The 27,163-nt window shown below is 41.1% G+C and overlaps 1 protein-coding gene across 6 annotated transcripts in view; it reads right to left on the bottom strand.

Annotated features, from left to right (window-relative positions):
* The window catches only part of PIKFYVE (phosphoinositide kinase, FYVE-type zinc finger containing), a 66,475-nt gene that overhangs the window by 30,612 nt on the left and 8,700 nt on the right, over positions 1-27,163 (bottom strand). For 3 of the 6 annotated variants that reach the window (XM_035893034.1, XM_035893033.1, XM_035893036.1), the window contains 10 exons: positions 23,073-23,191; positions 20,391-20,562; positions 19,457-19,664; positions 16,877-16,966; positions 13,502-13,640; positions 10,779-10,936; positions 9,852-9,963; positions 8,066-8,213; positions 7,410-7,577; positions 1,822-1,884 (listed from right to left, as the gene is read on the bottom strand). In XM_035893034.1, the coding sequence (XP_035748927.1) occupies positions 1,822-1,884; positions 7,410-7,577; positions 8,066-8,213; positions 9,852-9,963; positions 10,779-10,936; positions 13,502-13,640; positions 16,877-16,966; positions 19,457-19,664; positions 20,391-20,562; positions 23,073-23,191 (1,377 nt within the window). Of the gene's footprint in view, positions 1-1,821; positions 1,885-7,409; positions 7,578-8,065; positions 8,214-9,851; positions 9,964-10,778; positions 10,937-13,501; positions 13,641-16,876; positions 16,967-19,456; positions 19,665-20,390; positions 20,563-23,072; positions 23,192-24,002; positions 24,037-27,163 lie in introns of those variants that run through there. The other 3 variants (XM_035893037.1, XM_035893035.1, XM_035893038.1) reach the window with 3 other exon arrangements.

Genomic DNA, 27,163 nt, shown 5'->3' with positions numbered 1-27,163 from the left:
CCAGTTTTGCCTATAAATAGGAAGCAAATTCAAAATATTGTGTATATTCATAACACATAATCATAATGCCTTTTAGACTTAGAACTGCTTTGATCCACAAAAACCGGCTGCTTTAAGACACTGACATATAAGTGGCATTAAAATACCTAGTGATTTCATTCCCTTTTGATTTACTTTTTCTCTCTTCTGTCTGGTTAGAGGGGAGTGATAGAGCGGTTTTGGTGGGCCCCTGGCGTTCAGCCAGGGTCAAACCACGACAAGGCTGCAACACAAGTATCAGAAATATCTTGGTAAAGGCCTTGTTTACTGCATCTCCCAAATGTATTTTAAAGAAATGCTATGCTACCAATTCATATGTCAGACTTCTGAATCTTTATGTGACTTGCAGCCATGATCCCACATACCACCTCTTTGCTGCTCAGGTGCAGAAGGAGCTGCCAGAAGGCTGGTTCATCTAGTCTATGTCACACTATTTAATACTATAGAATTCTCCAAATTCTTCTGTGAAGAAAGCAGCACAAGATTTTCAAAAGATGTCAGTACATCTTCTCGCCTCCATCCACCTAACCATCATATACACAGGTGTCTCTCCGTTACAATAAACAGGATGCCAATGAAGGCTGCATCCACTGAATACAGTTTTTTAAAACCTGAATGTCAGCATGAACTGTAAGCATTTCTGGTTTTGGAAGCAGAAAGCATGTTTCAACAGTGCAAGACAGTCATCACCTGAAGGGGGCCTGCCACTTTCAATCATTATATTGTGTAGTAACTCCTTAGAACTGTTCTCTGTTTTGCAGTACCAAGATCAGAGATTATTTCACCAGTTTTCTGTGCTTTGAAAGAATTACTAGGTTATTTCCCACACAGGTATTCTGATATTATAGAGGGAAGTTATACACTTCCCCATTCTCATAATGGCTGACTATTATTATATTAAGTCATTTTATGCAAGTAGTATATAAATTTTCATCAGCAAGTATATAAGCCTTCAGAGTTCAAGCTTAAAACTCCTCAGAATATACGACACAACTGCAAAATCCTTATACAATAATAATCTGAGGAGGACTATTGAAAAAAAGACTCTTTAAAAACAACAATTAACTTCTTCCAGATGCTCCATACCCAAAATTAGCTGTGTAGAAGTTACTTTTTTTTTTTTTCCTCCCTTTCTCCTGCAAAAGCTCAGTTAAAAACTAAGCATCAGTTTAATCAAAGACTTTGTTTTTCTGGCTGCATAGACACTGAGGTTTCCCCCTTTCCACCAAGATCAATAACATTAACTGGGAGAAAAAAAGCCCACGAATGCACCTGGCCATGATATTGGAAGGCACATGGGTTTTAAAACTCACAACTGCACCTAATGGCTTTTCATTTCAGAAGCAGTAGCGGTGGTGGTGATGACAGGAAACCCAGAAAGATTTAAGAGATAAAGCTTTAAGCTACTCTGTGGAAGCAGTGCAATTTAATCATACGGTATCTCCATTTGCTTGCACAGAAAGTTAAAATTGGCGTCTGTTACATAAGTTTGTGGGTGGCGAAGTTGTGAACAGACTTGCCACTTACATTTATTTTTAAAAAAAGTAAAAGCTTTTCTTTGAGTGCTTTTGAATGAAGAAATCTGAGAAATGGAAGAAATGTAAGCTTGAAAGTGCATTGAAAACAGCGAGTATAGTTTATATATCAGTTTTGCCACAAATAAGTTCAGATTTACTGTCAAGTAAATATTTCTAAAGGGTCAATGACCTATTAAAGGAGTATCAAGGAGTTTTCATCATTATATTAAACCCACAAACAGCAACATTTTAAGTTTCTCCTTACCTTTAATAAAAGCATCACTTATAGAGAACATCTGCTGCCCTCCGTTTTCAGGATTCAAGTACTCTGAAAGAAGAGAGAAGAGGGAGATAGGCGGAGACAAAAAAAATGACAGGTTACACGATGCGCCCATATAATTATAATGTACACGCCCCACACCATAAGAAGCAGCATTACTCATCTAAGTGTTTAGTCACCAATTTAGCAACAGCTTGATGAGTGGTCAAGACAAGAATATCCTCTCATTCTTGTTCTATCAAAAAGTTCTAAGACACCAAGAAAATAGTACTTATTACTGTGAAGAAACAAAACAAACAAAATAGACACGAGCAAAGACTGAACTAGAAATTAAGAATTTGCTTTTCCAATTGACCCACACCATGCTTTTCTAGATCTGAATATGAATGTGTTAAGCTGCAAGCAAACACCATGGGAATGTCCAGACAGGGAACAGCCTCCTCACTCTGGTCTAAAAATGCAACTTCAGAAGTCATTTTGCTCACACACTCCAATGAAGTACCTCCAATTGAGGGAGGGATCAGCCATAAGATTTATCTTACACAGTGAAGGAAACAAAAGACAGTCTGCCTTCCAGGAGCTAGAAGTCTGAAGTCTAAAACAGTTTCAAGTGTTTTGAGGAATCCACGCTGACAGAGGGGGACTCCCAGCAAGAAGGGAGAGCAAGAATTATGTATCACCTTACATACGGGAAATAGGAAAAAGCTCCATCTACTACACTTGTTGAGCTTGCTAGATCTTGATCTTTCATGCAGGTTGGCTGACTAAAAAAAGCTTGTTTTCTCCAGAGGCCATTAGCTTGTTATCCCTTTAGTTGGTTCCTTGCTTCTACAAAAAGGGATTGTACTGTAGGAAAACAAAAGCAATAGCCCAATTGCTTATACAGCATGATGATCCAAAGTCCGAAGCTAACCCTTTTACCATCTCTCCTGAGAACGATCCAGACCTACTGCCACAAACAGAATGCAAACCAGGCAGCTTTCAGACAACAACAGAAAGCAACAGAAAGTTGACAGGACACAAACAATCACAAGTCTCTGAACAGCAGCACTCAAGAGACCCCTTACATGCCACCAGTTTAAAAATCTGAGCTTGTCTGCAGTTGCCCAGTTTGCAGATACTCAATAGATGATCAATGTACCAAAGAGAAGTTGCGAGCCTCCATTGCTGCTTGATGGTTATTTGCAGATTCCTTGCATCTTTTGCTTAGATTAAGAGTTTAGCATTATAAGCAATGTACTGCTTGACAAAAGCTGGCTCACGCTCAGTATTCATTCACCCATAGCCCCACAGACTACCTAAAGTCATGTCATGCTGTACCTACACATGAGCATGTATACTAGCACCCTCATCCCTCTCCACCTTGCAACAGCCTCAAGGGCAGCAGCTCTTACTGTGAACGCACTCAAATTAGGTCTGACATATCTATGACTGGCATGGCCACGGCAGGAGTTAAACCCAGCTGAAACCTAACCTTAGTTATGCTCTGGACAAAGACACAAGTGGCACCTCCAAACCAGGAACACTTCTCTTCAATACAGTTTCACCTCCTATAACTTTGCTTCCAGTTCTGCCCCAGGGGAAGTTCCTGACAAAGTGAGATACCATACCTCTTCCTAGACTGGACAGATAACACACTCATAGGTGTGAGTTTGAGACTGTGAAACTGGCTAACATGCATAGTTCTTACTTCACATCATCCCTACAAACCTCATGCTCCACAGAATGTTGGGGGTGGGAGAGGATGTTCCTCTAGCACATTTTGTAGCCTTGTTTGGAAGCAGTTAGCTGTCAAGAGACTTACAAGCTCCCCTGAAGAGCTTCACCAAAACAAAACAACAAAAAATTAACCCAAAACCCCTACCCCAGAACATACAAATCCCTAATTCTGATATTCAAGGGCATCACCAGAAGCAATACCACAATGCCCACAGAAATTCACAGGTCTTCAATGAAAACAGCAAGTACAGATTTTATAGACCTTACAGATTTCTCTGGTTAAACATCAAAAAAGACTGGCCAGCAACCTCAGCTTTTCCTCTAGATACACAAACAAGGATGCATACATCCACAGATATCCACTGAAAACTGAGGTGCACCTTTTCAAAAGAAGGCACACCAAAAGGGCTCCTGGCAACGGCACACTAAGCCTTGGCAAGCAATGGTGATAAGGAACTGTGTCATTGTTCCTCAGATCCTCTTCTCTTTCCCCCTCCTAACTAGAAGCAGGCATAAAAAACTAATAACCCAAAATACCTGCTACCAGGATCAATAATATCTGGCTGCAAGGACATTTAGAAAATAAGGTTTCCCATATTGATGACTGGATCTCTAAAAACAGCAACTAAAACCCACACTTAATAAGTCCCTTAATCTCCTCCCCCAATTTAAATGCAGAAAGCATTCTTACTGTTTCCTATTTTGATACACAGTATAAAGTACCACTGTCTTTAGGCAGATGATACTATAAATGAGTCATTATACTAATTTGTAAGATACTACAAGCGAGCTAACTTGGAGTCACTAGAATTTCATGGAAATACACCAGACATTAGTCAGCCTATAACATCACAAGAAGTCCTGCCATTAGACTCAGACTATATACAAACCACTCTGTTCTAAAACACAGCTGGTACATCACAGGCCATTGCTGCAAAGCAGCTGACCTCTGTGACTGGTGGAAATTGCATATCCCTTAATCATTTGAAGAAACCCACTAACGTCTTAGATGAAAGATGACCTGCACTTCCAGCACCAATGTTTTGTCCTGTCAGTCCTCCCCCAATAACTGTCACTTACACAGTTATGAGGAAATTGCATTACTAGCCTCAAAAGGTGGGTGTGATCTTCAGTTTTACTTCATTATTTCAAAGAAAATTAAGTCACTGTCATCCAGTCTAAGGACAAAAGACAATTCCAATGAAATCAAGCCAAATACATATGTCCATAATGGTCATAGGGAAGTTACTGACATCCAACACGAGCAAGCACACCATGTTGCTGATTGACTGCAGTACTCTCTTCTTAAGATAACCATGTCCATTTTACATAGAAGCTTAACTATCTGCTCTTGGCTGCCTAATCATTGTGATACTGTAACTCCCTGGATGGCATCTTTTGTTGAATATAGCCAGGATAAATCAGGAACACAAGGTGAAAGTCTTTGCACTCCAAATTTAGTATTTCCAGAACAAAGTTTTAGCAGTCACCCATTTCACTACTCCAGGCACTGCAGAATGCACTGTAGGGCTTTGTCCCACATAATTTTTGAAGGCTTTGAATAACAAACGTCTAAGTACCTATGAAATTTCAGTCTCCCTATTGCCAAGAAGTGTTTCTTGCTATTCAAAGATGTTGTCATTCATTTTAACTTGTTGCTCCCAGTTACATCTTTCCTCCAAAGACTCTCATGCCACGAATTCAAAAAAAGATGTACAGCAAGTCCTCTGCATTTGCAGAGGATACAGTTTTTTCAAAAAACTGCAGCATAATACCCATCTCTCCACACTGCATTTTAATGACTCACACCTCCACCCTAACCCAGTTCTGGACATATTACTGATACTTTTCCCTCAAGTGAAATCCATTCTCTTAAAAGGATTTGTTCCCAGTTTTCTACTACAAATTACACTCCTACAGAATAACGTGGTTAAGAGACCACACATTTCAGGAACAGATAACAAACACCAGTCAGTAGAGATTTGCCAAAGATCGCAGACTGCTGCCAACATATAATTCAAATGCAGAAGTCTCTCTCCTTTCAGTCCCCTCACCACTTGCCTTTTCTGCTGATCTCTGAGCTCTCTATCATCAAAATCTTTCTCACAAGAGCTTCAGTTCTGGCTACAAGAAGCCTTGATTTGGTGAACAGCTTCCGAGAGAGGTAGGCTCTCTTACGTTTCCCCTTCATCATGTACTGCCTTTTGTATAAAGAGATAAAGACTGAGATATGTCTGAAACCTGGCCTATCAGTCTACGAGTCCTTTAACACTGGCCAGAGCCAAACGGACTACTGCCTGCTTTACTGCCAACTCACACTGATAAACCTGCTACAGCTGTAAATTCATGGGACACTGCAGCACACCTGGGCCTGTTTCAAGCTCACTTAATCCAGCATCCCACCTTCCTAAAAGGAATTCATTGATATATGCTCCCTCTCCAAACCTTCCCTTCCCTTCAGGTGCATTAGCTTTTCATTTGATTAGGGCATGAGCTGGAAACAACTTGAAAGGAACCAATAATGAATTTGTGTCAGTAGTGCTGACAACCCGTCCCTACTGTTGAGTCATCTGACATCAACTCAAATTTCAAACCTGCTCTGCTCTTCTCTTTGGGGGAAAAAAATAAGCAGTTAGATTTCCCTTCTTCTAGACACACTTTTAGCAAATAACAAAAAGTGACTACAATAGGCACTGATAAAAGCCTCCTCTAATTTGCCTCACTCTCTCTCCCATGTCTAACATACTTTGAAAGTCAGCTGTGACCAGTTCTCCTCCCGCACTCTTCAGTGACAATTTCAGTTTCAGAAAATGCAATCTGTATGCAAGCATAAGGGAAGTCTTGTGTTCTGATCCACAACAACAGAAGCGATCCATTAGACTTTATAGAAGGACTAAGTCAGTAGGAGGAGTCTAAATTATTTAACACTGGATCATCTTTTAAAGTTGGAAATACTGAAGGGGTGGGGTGAAACAATAAGTAAGAATAAGAAATTCCTTAGAAGCAGCCAAAGATAAAAGTCTACAAAGCTAATGAAACCTTAGGTAAGGAAGCAGAGCAAAGACATCAATTGCTATCTAGCATGGAAAGCAACTAGAATATACTAGACCCAAGCCAGTGGCAAGCCCTGATTTCAGTCAGTCCTTATCCAATTTAGAGAATGCAATTGTCAGCAGGCAGGCACGTTATTTTTTCCATAAGCATTTTGCTTACAGTTAGAGTCTTTCAATTTAGTACTTATTTAGGAGAAAAAAATACAACTTCCAAAAGAAGTCTTCAACACTGAGTACTTGATTTCTTCCTCCTTCACTTAAGTGGATGTTCTCTTCCGAACAAATGTTACATATATGGGTTAAGTCAGGCCTTATTGCTCATCAGTAAGATTCTTCTGTCAAGTGTATGCTTATTAAGGTACAATGAGAAGTCAGCACAGAGCTCTTAACAAAAGTTAATTTTGTTCGTTTGTTGTTTGGGGTTTTTTTTTCTTGCTTGCTTTTCCAGTTTAATCTCAAGCTGTAGAGACACTTATCAAACTGGTTTATGCACGGACTATTTTTCCACCCCAGTTAGCCAGAAACTGTATATGTGGATCTGCCCTATTATGTATGGGCAGGAGACTTTGCTTCAGCTGCAAAGAGAAAGTCACAGGGGAAGTTACACACTCTGCAGAGAAGGTCTTTCAACAGGTTTACTGAGCCTCCTCAGAGGTGAGCACATCAAAACTGCGAGCGAGTGCCAGCTAAATGTCATATTTCCCCCTCTAAGACAGCTACAAAAGTAGTGTCCAGATAGGTCAGTATTATTAGGGCCCAGCTCTCCATCATGTGCAACTCCAGCTGGTGACTACCTCATACCTTTTTGGTCGGCAGGGTGAGGGGGCACATGTGGGTACTTGGAGTGCTTCTTGATATGGAAGTTCACGTTGTCCAGCTCCACGTTCAGGCTGATGGAGGCGGCTGAATCACTGTCCATTGTGGACTGGAAGCTGCTGACTGAAGTGCGCTTGCTAGGGCTGGCGGAGTCTTTTAGTGTTGAGTAAGGGGGAAGATACAGGGAGGAGAAGGGTTCAAATGGGTATCATGAGGGTACCGGAGAGGAGAAAAATTGTCTTTAATACATAAAGACCAGTGTGCAATACTACAGGAATACAGTATTTTCATAGTTCTACTCTTATCTTCATGCGTGTGTGCTGACATATTGGGCATTCTTCAGTGCATTACTATAGAGCCCAATCAAGCAGAAGTCTGCCTGAGAAACAGAAGGCAGCAATTTACATGCTTCTCCTCCATTAGAGGTATGAAGCTTTACCAGTTCTGCTAAATACAAAATACTGTATCCATTGTAAGAAACAGGAGGACTAGCTAGGTTATAGTTTGCTTAGATCCTTACAGCCCCATGCGCACACACACAAACACACACAGATAAAGCAAGACACAGTTAAACTATGTCCCAAAGGACTGGGGATAACGGGGAGAAGGCAGAGTGAGAACAAGACTCAGGTGAAACTCACTGGCTAAGTTATCTTCTCCTTCATCAGCAATCTGCTCTGTGTCACTGTCATCAAACTTGATGTCTTTGAACCAGGATGGCTCAGAGTGTCCCTCTACAGAGTTCACAGAGTCACTGTCTGGAGATGGTGTTTCCGAGAACTCTGTGCTCTAAAAAACAGGGAAGAAAAAAAGGTGTTAAAGCACACCTCTGCTGAAATATTTAGCAGCCTTAGAAAGTCAGCCTACTACAAATGCAGATCAGACATTTTAAACGTCAGAGCATACTCTCAGTGGGCTGAGCCAGGTTAGTCATAGAGCCACCCCTCTTGGCATGAAATAGGAACTCTGTGGGACAGGAAACAAGTATTTCTTTACACTTCCCACATGCTTAGTCTCTGCCACCTCCCCACAAGTTGTGACTAAGCAGCACTAAAGGACAAGTTTATTCCACTGCACATTTTCTGTCAAAACATCCAGCTAAGCAGTTTTGAGTGCTTCCTATCCCCAGCCAAGGTGGATGATGACCATATCCATTGCCCAGAAACCAGCACATGCAGCGTTTAGTGAAGGCTAATTTCGAGTTACTGGGGCAATTCTGTGATTTACCAAAGTAGCTCCAAGAGTTTCACTCACACATCAGGCTCTAGCTTGGGCTACTGTGTCAAAACAAAGCCTGGCTAGAGTGCCAGAGAACCCGGAGAACGTCTAAGCAATTTCCGTCAGCCATCCTGATACCTCCAGTCACCTCAAGAGGAAGTTTTCACTATCATTCTTTTGGCTACAGTGGGTGCAGCAAGCAACTGAGTCAACAACGCTGTTTCTCCTTACTCTTTGTCCAGAAGAAATGAGATCAGATAGTGCTCTCAGCTGATGAGAACAAGAATTGGCTTTAAACTTTGAATACCATAAGCCCCTTACAAATAGTTACAAACAGGGATCCACAAGCACCTGTTAGTTAGGGGCAAGCTTTTACTAGCAAACTGAGACACTACAGTTAACTAGCTGAGATGCCAGATGAAGCCCAGAACAATCTCAGTGGAAAACCATGTGACTGTGGCCAAGAGCTGAAGTGCACAAGGAAGACAAGATGCTAATGGCTGCAAGCTTTCTGATTGAGGTCCATGGCAGAGCTGAGCCATTCTTTATTGTGAGCAGCTGCAGAACATGGAAGACTTTCAGCTGAATGCTTTCAGGTAACAGGGAGGCTACAGAGATATCTTGTTCCAGTTAAAAAACCAATCCAATCACTCAACACAGTGACTGCTCTCACCACTCAGCGAGTTTGACTGAAGTGAAATATGATAGACTAAGGTACTGAATTCTTTATTACTGCCATCACTGGAGATCAGAAGGTGGCTACCAATACAAAAATATCCATTCTTTGGAAGTTTTTAAAGAAGGAATTTTGAAACAGAAGACCACCATTGTGTCTCAGTCACCAGAAATTGTGCACAGATTCTAGATTCTACACAATAGTGCAGCTGCCACAAGCACAGATTGTGCCATTCCAAGGCCTCCATGGAAGATGTCCACCACGAGAGGCACTGGCCTAGATTAGACAGCCTTTCCTCCACTTTAGGCAGCACTATGTGTAACAACTCATCCTCTACAGAGGACAGCCCCAAAGCTTTCTGGGCAAATGCAGCTTCATGAGGCTTTAAACCACTAAGGAAAAAGGCCTGAACACCTATTATCTGTACAGGACAGCTGATTTAGAAAATATACAACGGCTGCTGAGAACACAATTAGAAGATTCTAGCCAGTCACCAAACCCAGCAAGAACCATAGCTTTCCTACTCCTATTACCTGTAACGGTCTGTAGAGAGCGTACTCATCTCTGAAGAGCTGATCATGATGACTGACACATTCTAGCCAGCGTCCATCAACCAACGCTTGTCCTATTGCAATGGCTTGGACCCTGGAAGTATAAGAATAGAGATGGTTTTCTAAGTCTAGTTCTACATACACGTGGTTTATGGTACAAGCATGCTGCAAAAGGGAAGAGTCATTTGCTATGCACTATTTGACTCATCAGTATGTCATTGCCATGTTTAACCAGACCCTATTTAAAATATTGTGGAGAGGCAGCAGAGTGTACTGGTTCAAGTATGGAGCTGGATGAAGAGACTGCCAGCACTCTAAACTCAGCTAAGATGTCCAACAGACAATTACGACATATTGTTTGTGCTCCTCCAATATTGTTAGCTTGAGATATACATGCTGAGCATCTCTGCTGAGTGAGGACTGTAGATCTACATTTAAGAACCATCTCGGTTTTATTCCCCTCTTGCATAGTTAAATACACCAGATTCTTTATACTCACTTACACGCTTAAGAGCCTGCCAGACCTACCAAAATTTTAGCTATCAAACGCTATTAGTGATCTCTAATCCCAGGAGCAGACTTGCCCTTTGGAGTATCAGTGAACATTTTTAGACAGTCTTTGTAATACACTCACTGTCCTCCAACTGTTTGAGTGATACTTGTCCCACAAGCTGCCTCCCACACCATACAGTCCCCTGTGCCCTGTTGTTTTGGGCCATGGAGAGTCAGAACCCTACCTGCTTTGGTAGACAGTAAAGAAGAGATCTGAATTTTCTTTCTGCCTCATCTCCCTGCAAAGAAGTCTACCTCTGCAGTCTAAGGAACCATATATCAGCTAAAACTCACAACCTCCTGTCACAGAGAGAGTGACTAAAGCACCCTAAAGCTGCCCTAAAGCAGCAGAGTTACCTTGTGGTTATGTGCCCATTTCTGATAAGCCAGTTGACCAGCTCTTTTCCCACAATGCAGTTGGGATGTGTCCGCAGCCAGTAGCGATGGTCCTGAAACTCCATCCCACTGTTGTGATGGCAGATTTTCTTCCACAGATCTTTCAGCTGGGCTGAGTCCTGGACAGGGAGATGTGCAGGTTACTTACTAGAGTCTGACCTTAGCACTGGTTTCAAGGGCATCAACCTGGGCCCTCAGATCAGCTTCTAGAAAAAAAGCACTCCACAAACAAGAATAAAATCCAAGCCATTCTGCACAAACCTATGTGAAGGTGCAAACAGAAACAGCAAACAGACATGAGATCAGCTCCTTATATCCTTCCTTTTCTATAAAGGAGAACAAGGAAGAAACAAAGTGGGTACCCTCAGAGTTTTTGAACCCTCAGGGGATTTTCTTTTTATGTGGCAAGATTTTGCATGCCTACAAGATTCTTATGCGCTCACTACTGCCCTCTTGCACCCTATTACCAAACTCGGGTGGTATGTGTAAATATAGAGGACAATGAAAACCCACCCTTTGGAAGAGGGTTTTTCTATATCATGTGTGCTCAACATAGGCTTTGTGAAGCATACTAGTCCATTATCAAGCCCAGATATAAAGCAAGTACTTGACACAGCAATGCACACTGCTATGGTCAAGTCCGGGGATACCATTTCTTATTAAGGATTCCTTTTTTATTGCCTAGTAGCAAGCCTTTTTTAGGCACTTCTAGCTTTGACCACTGATCAAAAAATGCGTGTACCCCTACCAACTCAATTAACCATTTCTGAATCTATGGATCTCTTCCCCTCACTGCTTGCAGCCCTTTAGCCTATACCTCAAACTTATTTTGTGGCCTGTTAAACACATCCACCAACTCTTGTGTAGGCTAGCTATGCTCCATCCACACTGGGCTGTCTCTCTGCACCCAGACCCTTTTGCTTTCCCATACACACCCTGGCTTGGCACAGCACAATCTGTTGTTACATAGTGGAAACTGGGACCTGGGATTATTTTGAGAGAGCAACAGAGCACCCCAAGGGGTAGAGAAGGGACACTGCAGCTCACTTTCTCAAACACGTCACACAGTCTATTTTTGTGTAATGGGGGGGAAAAAAAGCAAGCTTAATTAAGTTTTAACTGTTTTCAGCTTCCAGGTAACTGCCAGATCCACATTATTGCACTTTCCCAAGGGTGCCCTGAGATCCAAGAGTTTTGCTCCACTTCCACTACTAGACTGGCAACATCAGCAGCTCCCTTTCCATACCAGGTGCAGAGTCAAATGGATCAGTAACGGAACACGTCATAGATCACAAGATTTGATGCAACTGGCAATTCTACAGTTTGGCTGCCTTGTAGTTTACCCTTAACTCACATGCTAAATTCAGTAAACTAGACAAACTGGCAGAACATGACAAATCCTTTCAACTCAAGGATTTTGACCTCTATTTCACAGAAGTATGCGCTTACCCCAGTATATGTACATCCTCCCCTACCTTTTATTTCATGAGCAAAGTTCATTAGTCCTCTGAATGGAGTATGTTAAGCTTTAAATTATCTACTGACAGTCAGCTCTGCATGCTAAGGCCATTAAACAAACAGTGGGGATTCACAGAAAATCCCACATTAATTGACACTGCATCTTGTGCTCTTACGTGAACAGAAGTGATACTACCAATCCTCTTCTCCCGCAAGAAATGAAACAAGAAATTACACAATGTGAAGCTGAAGCTCACTGCGACTTGATCGTCTTGGTCCAAGTAGCATTCATAGCATTATAAATATTAATTTTTCTGCATTAACATATGTGCACGGGGCAGGGTGCTATAAAGACATGCCTTAAAAATGTTTCTCCCTCACGTGGTTATCCATTTACAGAGCACCCTGGAAAGGAGTTGTGCAACTGAACGGGAACTAGAGTGTTTCTGCACCCTCAGGAATACTTGTATGCATTTTGCTGACAGCAGGGAAATACCCGACAACACAGTGTGAAAAATACTCCCTTCCCTTCTCTGCATCTTTTTTGCCCTATTCACTGGAAACACTTCCCCTCCCTCAAACAAAAGAAACAGTTTTCTAGTGAACATTGTACAGTAACTGCCACCTACAACACTGCCTCTGCAGGGAGGGGATAATAGGATTACACAGAACACTGTTGCACATTGATTTTTCTTCGAACAAGTACGTCACTACAGCCTTCTACAAAATGTTATCTTTATTCTGCAAACAAGGGGAGGGGCCAAGTTATGTTTTGGCCCAATAAACTGTAACAGCTTTAATTCATTCATCATGGTGTAACCATTTTGAAGCAGCCATTTAAAGTTTCTGATTTTGTGGCCTATGAAAGGGAAAATCTGAACTTGGAGAAATACAGAATCAGGTCATTGCATTACAGCTGTAACCATGACAGGTTTAACCCACAAGGAGCCACCATACACCAACTCCACACTGCATAACACACTTCCCAAGACTGAAACTGTAAACAACTTTATGCAAACACTACATGAAACTATGATTTGTTTCAGGAAGATGGAAGTGTCCAAAGCAGCATCAATATTCTCCATCCCTACACCTGGAGGAGGGGTCCAGGTAAGAGTACTCAGACAAGACCCTTTAAAAGCAGCAAGATACTCCTGCTGCATGATACAAGAAAGGCAAGCTTCATTGCCTTCACAGAGCAAGACAAACAGAAGTCTGAAAGGTACCAGAAGGATTTTGCGCTCATCCTCGCTGGTCTCTGCCTTCATATGTGTGCGACTGGCCTGGGGGCTGACGGATGTCTCATAGGCAGGCACCATTGGTGAACCTGACCGATCCAGTGACAGGTTAGTGATGCTGGCTGACCTGTAGTAGAAGAGAGAAGAATTAAAGTGTACGTGTTTATTGTGTGGTGCTCCACCAGAGCAAGCATTGATCCTGTAGCACACTAAAAAGAAACTTCAGCCTGTCACATTGTTCACTCTCCTCAGTACAGACTTACTGCTTAAAGCTTCCTCCTCAATCAAAGCACAAGAAAGGACCCCTAAAAGCAAGTGCACTGCTTTGGAACATCTAAGTTAAACTTTTGTAAAGCTCTTTGTAGGAAGCAGTTAGAACTAAGTTTAGTCACAGCAATTCGTATATGTCTGCATTTGAATAGACTGGGGAAGCGATGGGATGCTGGGTAATTAGAAGCTCCAGCAGTTTGGAGGCAAGCCAGATGCTAGCAAGGGCAGCCAGCACCAAGATCCCTGTAATGGGGCACTGAGATTCCACTTCTCCTTGACCCATTTAAAATTCCTTTTCCTCAGCTCTCTGAAATATATGGCTGTCAGCTTGCAGAGTCTGGAAGTTTGAGCACCTGTTCCCTAGGGTGGCTAAACTGTCTGCTGAAGCTGGAGGTCGCTCCAGCTGGCCATTTTCCTTGTACTGTGATATAGAGAATCCACCTGATCTCAGCCCAGCTCTTAGGAAATCTTGGCTATGCACTCCAGTACAAACACACCATTTTGCAATAATCATTGCAAATCTACAAATGCAAATACAAGTTCCAGATACCTTCTGCTCCAATATCCCACAACTAACCCTCTGAATAACGAGAGCGCAACTTCTCACCACACAGCAGCAAAAAGCATGCAGTGTAAGCTATTCATGCTAACAGGGCTCTAAGGAGTGAAGACAGAAAATGCTTCTGCATACAGCAACAAGGAAGCTCAAAATGCCAGTGCTGAACTGACTCAAGAGGCTTGCAGCAATCTCAGTGATGAGACCTGTTTCCAGCCTCTAGTCTTTGGAATGAAACTCAGATAACTTCACAGAGCTTGCTAACTGGCTAACAGACACTCCAATTATTCCTAAGAATTCTCATCGGACGTTGTGGCTGAGACCAGGCATGAAATAGCAATGCCACCCTATTTCAGCTTTTGTACTGCAAGGAAGTAGGCACTGAAGGTAGAATAGTCTCAAAAATCACTGTTTTTTCCTCCTCTGTCTCTTGAGGAGTAATACTAGGCTGATAAAGGGTTTGAGTGAGGTCCTTTTTAGTCATTTATGCAGAATCAAAGGAAGCTATGTTGGCACTACATCCATATACATCTAAGGGCGATAACCAAAAACTTTGTCATAGTCAGGCATTCAAGGCAGGCTAAAACTCTGCCAGTCTTCTACTGTTCAGATGCTCTCAAGTCAAACAGAGTTAGAAAGGGCAGAGTTATGTAGCTTAACAGAAAGCATTCTTATGTGGAAGATGAGACTGACATGAAAGTCCATAACTAAGCACTCCTCCCAGTTGTTTTGCAACAGCTACTTTAACTGTGCCAACCCACCTGTAAGCAGCAGGGATTTTTAATTTGTGTAAAAGGGCATTAAGCAAGAGTCAGAACAGTCAGATTTCACATCTGTGTTTTTATCATCACCAATTACGTCTGGGACTTTATTGTATTTTACTTTTCTAAAAACAGGGGGAGATTTTGCAATGAAAATGCCTATCCTTTAGAAGGACCTGCAAAGAAGTTCAAATCCCTCCACCTGCAACATTTGACTGTTTTTTCCCCATAGATAATAAGTCTGAGAAAAAAAAAAAAAAAAAACAAACCACGTCCCCCACCCACAGGGAAAACAAATAATACTAAGAACTTCTGCTACCTGCATCTAAATGCACTGAACCTGCATCTTTTTTGCTTCATCTCATCTAGAAAGAAATATGGTCAAGCTTGCCTCAAAGAAACATCTATAGCTGCTTTGAGAAGATCTAAAGGCTAGCGCTGCTTAGCCCAAAGCCAATAGCTTTGTTTCCACAGATTCAGAATTTTGACAGAGATATGTTATAACTCATCGTTACTTCTCAAACGTGAGTCTGGACAGGTAAGTACTATGGTGAGGCCATGAATAGCCAGAGAATTAAATTTTAACTTGAATGAGCAGTTTGGGTTGCCAGGTCCAGCTTGGAACCCCCTACTACTGCATGTGTGAGCAAATAGCAAAGGCCTTTTAAAACAGACAACATCAATTCAAACAGGAAGCAGGAGAGCATCCTCAAGGTTTCAGACATTTCTTGACGTCACTGCAGTTATTTAGCATTGAACTTTTAACTCTGGACTCCTTGCCACGTTTGCCCAGAATTGATTTTTGGTACTAGTTTTTTCACCAGTATTTTACTCCCCTAGGTGAGGTCTTTGGTTCTCAGCTGTACAGTCAGTGTACCTCTCCTCCTAACTGTCCCCACCACACAAAAGATAAAAGACTCCAAGCAGTCTGTTCTCTGAAGGGCACACCCAGCATCTTTCTCAGCTGAGTTCCCTAGTCTTCACTGGTTCTGCCAGATCCCTCCAAATTGCTAAACATTCTGCATTCCTGTAACACCAATGCAAAGAAGTCTCTGAATGTCTCCCGATTCCAACACTGAAATTTGGATTATCTTTGCTCTGTTCTTCATATCCTTGCCTTATCTTTAATTCCCCAATTCAACCATAATGGAAGTATGTAACCAGAACCATAGCAGAAGCACTGTAAAGTGGAAATTACTTGTTCATCTAATACCAACCTATTTAGTTGGATTAAGCTCAAGCATTCACAATTTACACTGAAGCGCTCATAAACATTTCCAAGTTCATTCCAGCACTCTTGCATAAAGACCTAGGATGGGATTTTAGCCTAAGGAAGCCTGGTATGGAAAAGCAGAGGGAGCAAATAGAGGAGTGGGGGGAAAACAAAAAAAACAAACAAAAACCACAAAAGAAACAAACAAAAACTACACCTCTGCTCCTCCATGACCTCAGTCTTTACCTCCCATTACCAAGTCTCTGTTAGTCCCTTCAGCTTCCTCAGAACTCCGCCTTTCTTAGGCACCTCTTTCACTTTGTCCTCTTCACCACCACCTCTATTTGACGGACTCCACAGCAAACTACAGGTTCCTCAAAAGTACATTTATTAATATGAATATGTACATAAATGGTCTTTCCTTACCGTTACATATGGGTAATGGAGTGTCCCATTTTAGACATGAAACAGCATACTCAGTAAAAACAAGCCCCAAGTTTTAGAGTGAAGAGTGTGCTAGGAGTGCATCCAGAACAGAAAATACTCAGACTTGATTAGTTTACCTGTTCCTAGCTGGTGACTTCCCTGCATCCTCCTGGACAGATCCAAGGCGTGCAGACAATGTGGTAGTTGAAGAGTCTGGGTGAATCAAACTGCAAGGAAAAGGAGCATGTTACAGATGCTTCAGAGATTTGCCACATGCAGCAGTGTCAGAACAGCTGGAATTAAAATACAGCTAATTATGTTACTTCTCATTTACACCCATGATTGTTAAATCAATGAGGGAATACGGAAATCTTTCCCCATCTGTAGGCCAGTGATATCTGGAAGACAGTGGTCAAATCTTATCCCGTCAGACTCAAGTCTTGGACAATACAGCCTCTTCCCACTTCTTGTACCCTGCCCTCCCACCCTCTTCCCCTATATCACTTTCTTACACATCCTCCTTCCTTACAGGCTGCTATTCCATGCTTTGGAAGTAGAGGCCTTGCCCCCATCTCCCCAACACATCATCTTTGCAATCCAAGCAATGCTATCTATAGCTATTGCTAGTCAGCTTTTACCAAGATAGCCTGACAACCTTCTGTAATTGTTTAACCTCATCGCTACCACCTTTGCCATCCTCTTCCTTCCACCCCCTGAGGAAGGAGAGCAGATGTTCCTACGCCATCAACATAAATCCCTACCAGCAAAACTGTATCAGATATCAGCCACTACACTCCAACTGACACAGTCCTACTCACTGTGCTCTAGGATGTAGACATGTTACTAGCACAATAAATGCTCTTCATCAGAAAATGTACACAATACAACTTTGTCTGAGTACATGCTCAGAGTATACCACTCCTTTACTTTTAAAGGACATGGCCCTTCAAGTTAGTTAAAGCAGGAACCCATGCCTCTATGTTCCAACTGCTCAAAGATCAGAGCAATGTCAGACAAATAAATACAGCATCACTCCCCTAAATGCTTTTTTCACTGCTTTGCAGCATATGACAGCAGGAGAGGCAAGAGCCTTATTTCAGATACATTATTTTGGGAAGAGACTCAACTCCCAAGTTTTCTTCTGAATCAAACTACTTCTCACACAGAAGCCACATAATAGGAAAGAAAAAAAAAAAAAAGAAACAACACAATACTTTGCTTCCATTTTCAAGCTGTGAGTTGCCACCTTCCACTGTAGTGCCATCTAAGTTCAAATTCTTGAGTTTAAACCTCTGGAGGTCAATCAGAAACTTACCAAATGTAGTACTCAAAAAAGCACTGTGGCCCACTGCAAAGTTTTACACTTTAAGAGCAACAAGCACAGAAGAAAAATTTAACCCTCCTAAAGCAAACAAACTACCTAATCTCAATCCCTCTCCCCCTCACACACGAAAGCAGCCCATGTTTACTCAGTGTCTCCCAACAAGACTAAGTGTTCTAGTACAGAAAGAGTTATCAGCCTTTCAAGAATAGGCAGTATTTTTCTCAAGTGCTACAAGCTGCCCAAAATAAAGATATTAATACTTTCTTTACATTTTCATGTCTACAAGCTGTTGAACTGCTGTAATACAGATAGTAATAACACATCAGAAGACAGAACTAATGATACTTTCTATTATTTTGTACACCTGAAGAGACGCATTCTGAGTGCACATACTTATTCCCTAATTCAAAATCTGGTACTATTTATCCCAAGTACTGCAACATTACTGCTTTAGATGACCATGACATTAAGCCAGAAGTAGTTTCCTTCATTTAGGCCTAAAGCTGATTATTTAATTGCTTCTATAAAAGAGTACCACGCTCTGAAAAGCAACATGCAAAGCAAGAGCCAGAGCATTTTCTGAAAACAGTTGGTTTTAATACCCTCAGAACCACTAGAAGATATCTGCTGAGAGGCACATGTCACTAACACTACCCCTCAGTTAAAGAAAAGCTCTGACTCAAGACTTCTTCATTAGTTTCACACCTGCCTGTTCTTCTGGGTTTAGGGAAATGAGCACAAACACCACATCTGATTATTTTGTGCTCCCCCCACATTAAATTAAATCAAAGTCCTCAGAAATTAACTTGCATACCACTTGAGGAGTAGTACAGTGTTCTTTTATTCATCTTCCAGAAATAAAGACCCCTTCATTCAAGAAAAATAAGAAGAAATATATTCTGAAAGGATATCAGAGAACCTGTATAGCTGTCCTTTCAATCCCACTTCAGTTGAAACAGGTGGTTACTTCCACCATTTCACTCTTATTTACACAGACAGCATCTCTTATATTCTCTTACCCAGTCCAAAACCTGACAGGTAAAGCATCAGGGTTACATTGACTTGCCTCTCAATACATTGGTGGTTAGAAGGGATGTGTTTTGGTTTTGTCTTTTTAAACTCTGAAGCTAAAAGATTGCTCTGTCACTGGTATAGAATCACTGATTCAACAGGTTAAAGGAAGAACTGCAAATAATTTAAAACTCCACTAGAAAAGTTTCCACATTTCAGCTTAAAGAGAAGAATACTAGAAGCAAGCACAGGATGACATTCTTTTTACAGGAGATATACTTCTAAGTTTCCTAGATGGAAACCACTAGCTTTTGTCTAGGCAGGTGTCAGCCTGTAAACAGAGTTAAGATTCTGAAGCTCAGCATGAAGCCATTCACTTTACCTTTGCCAGGTTAGATCTTCCTCCAGAAAGATGTTGCGGCTAGCTTTACGGCTCCCAACTGGTGTGCGAGGCTCACCAGGATCCAGCACTGATACAGAACATGCAGAATCTGACAGAGCATTTAAATCTTCTCCAATGGAGTTACTGTCTGTGGAGTGTGCATAGCTTAAGGCTATTTTGCGGCAGTAAGTGCAGGCTCGGAGATCCCCTATGGAAAGGGGAAACCACAGAGTGTAAGTGAACAGGAACAAATAGTACTCTGTTCCTAAAGGATCAGAGGTGCATAGTGGTGCAAAAAGAAGGATTTCCTGTTTCAAAACCTCTTTGCATGTTTAAGTCTAGTTCTCATACTCCCTTAAAGAGCAAAACCCCAGATAATTATTCATGCAGGGAATTTCTCCAAGTCAAATGACGCTTAACACATGATTGGTAAGAGAGAGAAAGGTTGTGGGGCAGGGAGAGAGAGCACATGCACACACTGAAATCATGCTGCAACAACAGTCAGTCAGATATGACATACCAGCTGATGTCTGGAAATCATTACCTCCATCAGGAGATGTCTAGAGTTTGGTAGTTGGTATTTGAAAGAATTTCCTCATTTAGAACATGTGGCTCATTACATTTTAAAACTACCATTACTAAGAGCAGCTTTTACTTGAGCACATTTTTTGTAGTGAACATCCTTGTTAAATAGTGGCCATATTTGTTTTGTCATCATGGATGTAGTGTTGGTAAAAATAAGCAGGCATGGCAAAATCCACCATTGTGTATAAAGAAATCGGTAGAATTAGGTCCTGTGATTCTTTTTGCTTATTTCTAAGCCCACTAGCGACCTGTACAGCATTCTCTAGCAGATGCCAGAATCTAAAATGCAGTAGTCCAAATAGAGCTGAGCACAGAGAGAATACTGTGCTTCTCAACAGATAAACCCTACCTGTGTAGCCCATGAATTTTCCAGGGATTTCCTGATTGCAGCATCGACTACAGAAGATCTGCCCACAAAGTCGACAGTGGTGCCTCCGCCGGAAGGTGGTGAATTTCTCACTGCAGTCATAGCATTCTTTGCACTGGCTGTCAGGCATCCAGTACTGCTTCAAGTCACTATCCTACAAGGGAAGGCAGCAGAGAAAAACTTTTTTTTGTAAATAAAAAAGCATGTTTAGATTCATGACTGCTTCATGAGACTGTGCACATGAGAAGGACAATTTCATATATTCATATACGTGTGTGTACACACTCTTGTGTATAAGCATACACACACACAGAAAGGATTTTTCATGTGGTTTTATAGGGAGCCAGAAGGCTGAGAGAGTTCTCAACTGTCAGAATAAATCTAGTAAGCCTTTGCCTTCTTGATCCAAGATGGAAGCAAAGCAATTAAAAACTATCATGAGCTGTAGGTAAAGGTCAAGAAGAAACAAATCTATGAAGAACCAATTGCTCTTCCCTCTCATTTCCCCCTAGCACATGACAAGCCCTCAACTAGACTCATGTTGTTTCAAAACTCCAGATTTTCATTGCTATGTGAAGACCACTGTGGAATACACATTCAGCAGATAATGACATACACTGATTTACAGCGTGGGTGCAGCCACAGGAATTTTTGTCTTGTTTTTAAGAACTTGAAATCAAGGAGTTAAAATTTCCATTTGGTGTTGTAGCTATAAAGAGAGCAAGACAAAGCTCTCAATTATGATTCTGAGCACACCAGCTACAATTACCATGGACGGAGACAACTGCTAATGGTCACAGGACAGCTCTGACTGTGAAACACTCTTTGCTAGAGTTCAGTTCTGGCATTAAGCCTTTTCAGAGGGACTGAATACTCTGGGTTTTTCTTAGGAAGAAAAAGTGCTGCAAAGAATTTTCTCAAAACAACCCGAGACGAGAGTAACCACAGAGAAGAAAGGTGATCCATACGCTGATTTTCACATAACCAAAAAAAAAAAAAAGCATAACCTGAATTCAGGTTTATTTCTGGATGTTCACGAAGTGAAGTTCAACATAGCTGCTAAACCAACTTTGAGACCAAACCAGCTATGATCAACAAAATAACAACTTCATGCTGCCCTCACCCAACAAAACTCGTACAGAAAGCGGACGAAGACTGCTCAAGGCAGTCTAGTGGTCAAGGGAGCCTAGAAATTTTTAAGATGAACATGAAGCTTCAAGCAGGGAAACATGTAGTGAAAAGCTTTGCCAAGGAACTGCTGCAAAGCTGCAGGGGATGCTGATTAACAGATTTTGCTGTGGCTCTGAATGATAAGCCAAGTCTCTGGTTCTGCCACAGAGAGTGGCTGTTTCAAGCAGCAGTGCTTCCACCCACCATCTCTCCCACACTGCCTCTGCCCCACTTGCACATGAGTGGGTGTTCAGAAACCCAGCCATTGCTGGTGACACCTTCCAGCTCTCTGCCTTGCTCAAGTCAGAGCCAACACTCATGATAAGGAAAGCCTACAAGAAAGGGTTCAGGACAGAAGTCTAGCCCCCATTAGCAGTAAAGGTTGATTAGAGCAGCACCTTCCAGGATCTGACACATGCTTTCTGCAACAGTAAAGTGGTCTCCTGTAGAGACAGGCAAAGTCCACAGTAGGAAGAAATTGTTGCCTGTAGCGGCTCAAGCAAGACATGGCTGCAGTCAAGGGCAATGATACATTACCATTTCTACTGAAGTCAGTATGCTGACAACTAACATACTGCTTTCAGAGAAAGATCTAGACTTACTCATTTACTGCTGCATCCTGTCTGTTAGAACACTTCTCTAATAGCTTCAAAGATGCCTGAAAATCTCCAGGGCCTTTCAGAAGCTGCCACACTCAATGCCCTGCTTACTGCAATGAAAAGCTTTCATTTCACCCTCAAAAATACTGCCCTTTTTACCAAAGGAAAGTTACTCTTACAAGCAGAATAGCACTGGAAGCTAACTGAGTTAACTCAAAGTCTACCTGTAAAAGCTACCAAGCCAAAAGTCTTTTTCTTCCTCATTCAGTTTAATTAAATGCACTTTTTCCTGTTCGTGTCTTGCCCCCAGACACAGCTATTTATATCACCACTTATAAATAGTTGTGGCTTCATTTCTCAACTAGATCCTCCTCTTAAAGGCATCATTCAACACAGCAGACGGAGGTGAAATCAGCAAGCCAGTAGCAACCACCAGACCCTTATCCAGCTGAGTCAAAATTGATTAACAGAACAAGCCTTTCAAGCAAATATTGCTGACCAGTCATTACCACAGTAAGCAGCAGATTTAATTCACCCTCACAATTCTCATTGTTATTTGTGACTGTCAATGTGTTTCACCTGCCCATGGTTAGCCTTCAAGGGAGAAAACCATCAGGTAATGCTAGATTAGGTAATACAGAAGTGGGAAGGAGTCTAAAATGAGAGCATTTGGTCCAAGTTCAAGAAACTGAGCAACTGCAACGTTTCACTCGCCCAATATGACAGACGTTCAACTTGTCAAAAGTCAGCATCAACTTAAATTGTTTCCCCTGCACTCGACACAATGATTTTTGAATTTATTCACTCAATGCAATGTACACAGATGCACCCCATGATGTATCTAAAAATGAAGCTGAGAGAAGCCCGGTAAACAGGTCAGTTTCTTCAGAAGTACCTGGCTCTTCCCCTCCATGATTTCTTTGAGGCGCTTTAAAACAGTGCTGAGGCTTCTTAACTGAACTGCTGTTCGAGGATCATGACCTCCAAGAGGCGGTTCTACTTTCCTTCGATTGTCTGGAAGGGAAGGGAGAGTAGTATCATGGAAGAAATTAATACATCAACATTCACATCACAACACAAAACCCCATTAGAAGGAGAAACGTTCACACATGCACTTTACAAAGTTACAGTGTGGATCACTTGCCCTTGCACTTTTCTCCCCCAAAAGGAGCTTCTGATGCCAGATAGCTTGCTTTGACTGACATTTTAAATACTATCTTCTATGTTACCAAGAACCGATTTAATTCTCTGAGAATTAAAACATCTTTTAAAGAAGTGAAGTTATTTTCAACCTACTGTTTGAAGCTTGTAATAGTCTTTTAGAAAGCACTTAAGTCTCATTTTAGAATGCCCTCTAGGATATTAATACTTACAAAATAATTGCAACAATATTCACATTCATTCTAGGACTGGTATAAGCCAGTGCCTTAACCTGAACTTATTTGTAAATGACTACAGCAAGGCTCAGGACTCCATTGTTCAGTTTCTATTAAAACAGTAACTCAGAATAAAATGCATCCAGAATTTCACAGTTTTGAGTATTTTTTGGTTTGTTATCTTCTAAGAAAAAAGCCAAGTTGTTGAGAACTTCTACAGTCATTCTTGATTAACTATAGCAGAGACACCTGAATAAAAAGGTAACGCAGTTAATTCCTTTCCTATAAAATGCTAGATTACTTTGAAGCATTGCTGTACAAGTTACAAATAGGATCCTTCTCTCCAGAAGGATCTGCAAACACAGAGCTGTATTGACCTGAACATGTAAACATTTTCATAGTCACTTTTCTACATCAACAACTTTTCTGAATAGTTTAAAGTTTCTTACCAGCTTCGCTGCTCTCCATCTGACTAGCATTTTATTTTGATTCCCCCTAGTACAGGAAGAACGGACATGGCTGCTTTCTGTGCTAGCAGAAGCGTGTTAACTGTTGCAGCGCAGTAACGACAAGGCTATTCCTTTGTATGCAGGAGATCAAAACCTTTAGAGTAATGCGATTAAAATTGTGGGATTCCATGACTCCTCTTCAGGTTCTTAGTAGATATTTTTAGTTTAACAACCCACATATAGCTGCTTAGTGACCTATGTACAACAAAAAATCCACAACAGGAGATGATTTTAAAGAGATTCTAGAGTGCTTAAACCTAGTTCTGTGGCTAGGCACTTGGAATTTATTTTAAAAAGTCAAACAAATATACTTTTGGACAGTACCAAGTTAAGTATTTTAGGGTGACTAAAGGGACTTTAATATTTCAAGAAAATATTGATAATACCATAGAAACCTTTGGTTCCTCCTTACTTCTATCACAAGATCTATGCTGCATTTACTTGCTGGACTTTTCCTGCTGTAACTTTTAAATTCAAGAGTATCTTCTTTCCAGGAATGTTGCTTCCAATTCAAAAAATTACAATCAGGCCTCCTGCCTAACTAGTTACAAACCTCGTCAGGCAAGTGATTCCCAAAGTGTGAATATACACAGCACTGAGGAAATGCCACAGGTAACTCCACACTGGTTCTCTTGTTAGTTAAATGCCCTTTTCTGTGTTACATAAAACAACGTCAAAAGGATGTAATCTACATTAGAAAAAGCCTGCCATCAGCAATAGGAACACATGGCTAACCTGTTTACACTAGAGAAGCTGATTGATTCTCAGATTAAAATTCAGTTGCCTCTTTTCCTTTTCAGTCATGTGATTTCTCCCTTTCTGTGGGAAACCACACTGTGTAGCAAGAATGTATGAACTTATCATTCCTGCAGTACAGGACACACTGTGTCTAAAACACCATCCTTAGAAAAGAATTCACGTGTATCAAACTTAGGTTAACTCTTACTCCTGATCCAAATTCCATTACTACAAATACCACAGCCATTTTCTCAGTTAATGCACACATGATTTACAGATGGGTATGTTTTCAGCATTGTAACTGTATTTCCTTATTTCACCATTAAATGTGCAAACCTCTTATTTCCTTCCACAAAGACACCGTAAGAGTATTTTTCTTGCTTTCCCACATCATCATGCCAACTGCCATCCATTGCACTTCTGAAGAGATTTCATACCTTCTTTTGATTTGTTCCCAAGAGGGTTAACAACACTTACACATCTAAATAGTGGTAAGCTTTTTTAGTGCTGCTGAAGCAGCAGACTCAGTATATGCTACTAAAAAGCCAAAACCAACAAAAACCCCACCAAAACACAACAACAACAACACCACCAAAAAAACCACAAAAAAACCCAACACCCCAAAGAAAACCCACACACTCCACCAGCCACAATTAAAATTACACACAAGCAGTTACATTTTTAAAATAAAACTAAACTTTATTCAAGTGTTATTTAATCCGTTATGATAACCAGATCAGCTCCACAAACTTCTACTTGTCATTGTCCGACAGCACATTAACAACTGCAGGAAGACAGCTTCCTCATGGTTTTGATATATAGAGTACTTACACCTTCTCAGTTCACAACTCTACCATATCTTCAATCATTAACTCTTCTTCCCTACCCAAACACTCTTACAAGACAATCATTTTTCACTTGATATAATTTTGCATTTAACAAACAAAAGCCAGCTGCATCTCAGTCCTTCAATTTAAGACACCAACATGAGTGTGGAACACAACTTTTCAGGACTTAACGCAGCAATTGTGTTTCTCCTATCCATTCCCTTCCCATCTACACGTTCACTGAACAAAACCTCAACATACCAAAGGAACCCCTTCTAGATTTCCAGTTTGACTTATTTCTAACCTTAAGCTAAACCTTTTATCCTTAAGCTAAAAATTAACTCCCATAGCTAGGAAAAAAAAAAAAAGTTCTCATATTTCAACAGTAACCCTCATCCACGGATGCTGATCATTGGCAAAACCCGTATATACTCTGGTGTTTTTCTCCTCTTTTTCCTACTCTTGCCACCTGAACTGTGATCACCGAGGACCTGCAATACCATTCCAGCTATGGTTACCTACTCAGCACACTCTTCTGAGTTCAGGCCACAAAAGATTTACTCATTAAGTCTCACAATTGTTCTGCATCCTCAATTACTGAATCACTGAAATATATATTTTTCCAGTTTCTTTCATGACCCTATGTATTTTAGCATTCATTTTACAGTGAATGACAAGTCAAAAACACTACAAGAATTACTTTGTTGCAATTTAACTGCTAGTTTCAGTTTACAAGAGAGCTGACTATACACTAACAGAAGAGGTGTAACAGAGAGCTTCACGGAGTTTCAACAACAAATACCCCCACCAAGGACACCACAGTTTTGCTAATACAAATCAACATTAATTGCATTCTAGTTATTTGCTGCCAAAGTATATATAATTTCATATTCAAGTTCACGATCACAGTTCAAAGATCACGTCTTCCTCAAGTCACTACCATACACAGTACTGACATGAGAAGTATGAAAGCTGTCCTTAACTTCATTTTACAACATGCATTTTCATTTTCCAAAATCTTTTTCAACAAAAAAGATGCTCTGGTACTAAGTCATGTTCTTTATGATTCCCAGTAACCAACACACACTTTCCTCAGGCCTTCTTCCCCCTCATATGATTGTTGGCCGTTCCTTACCCCTACTAAGCTCCTTAGCCATTCCCTATTATTTCCAGTCTGTTACAATTGTCTAGCATTAACAGCATTATCCTGCATGACAGGGTAACAAGCTAGAAGTGCTTTTACTACCAATGCTCCCTCCCCAATTGGTCAGCATTTCTAGTTCTCTTTAAACTGGATTTGCAAGCTGTAACATTATCTCAGTAGGAGACTATTTTAGTTCAATCCAGCACCTTGAAATCACACACAGACACACACAGTCCAATACAACCAGCTGAGCCCAAGGCCTCTGTAGAAGTAACACCAGCTCCCCAGCACCCTAATCCAGCACATGAGGATCATAGAATCGTTTACGTTGGAAAAGACCTTTAAGATCATCAAGTCCAACCATTAACCTAACCCTGCCATCCCACCACTAA

Source organism: Egretta garzetta, unplaced genomic scaffold (genome assembly GCF_000687185.1).
Source record: "Egretta garzetta isolate BGI_Z169 unplaced genomic scaffold, ASM68718v1 scaffold474, whole genome shotgun sequence".
NCBI lineage: Eukaryota > Metazoa > Chordata > Aves > Pelecaniformes > Ardeidae > Egretta > Egretta garzetta.
Note: the sequence above shows the minus strand (reverse complement) of the source record. Positions and strands in the feature narration are given on the sequence as shown.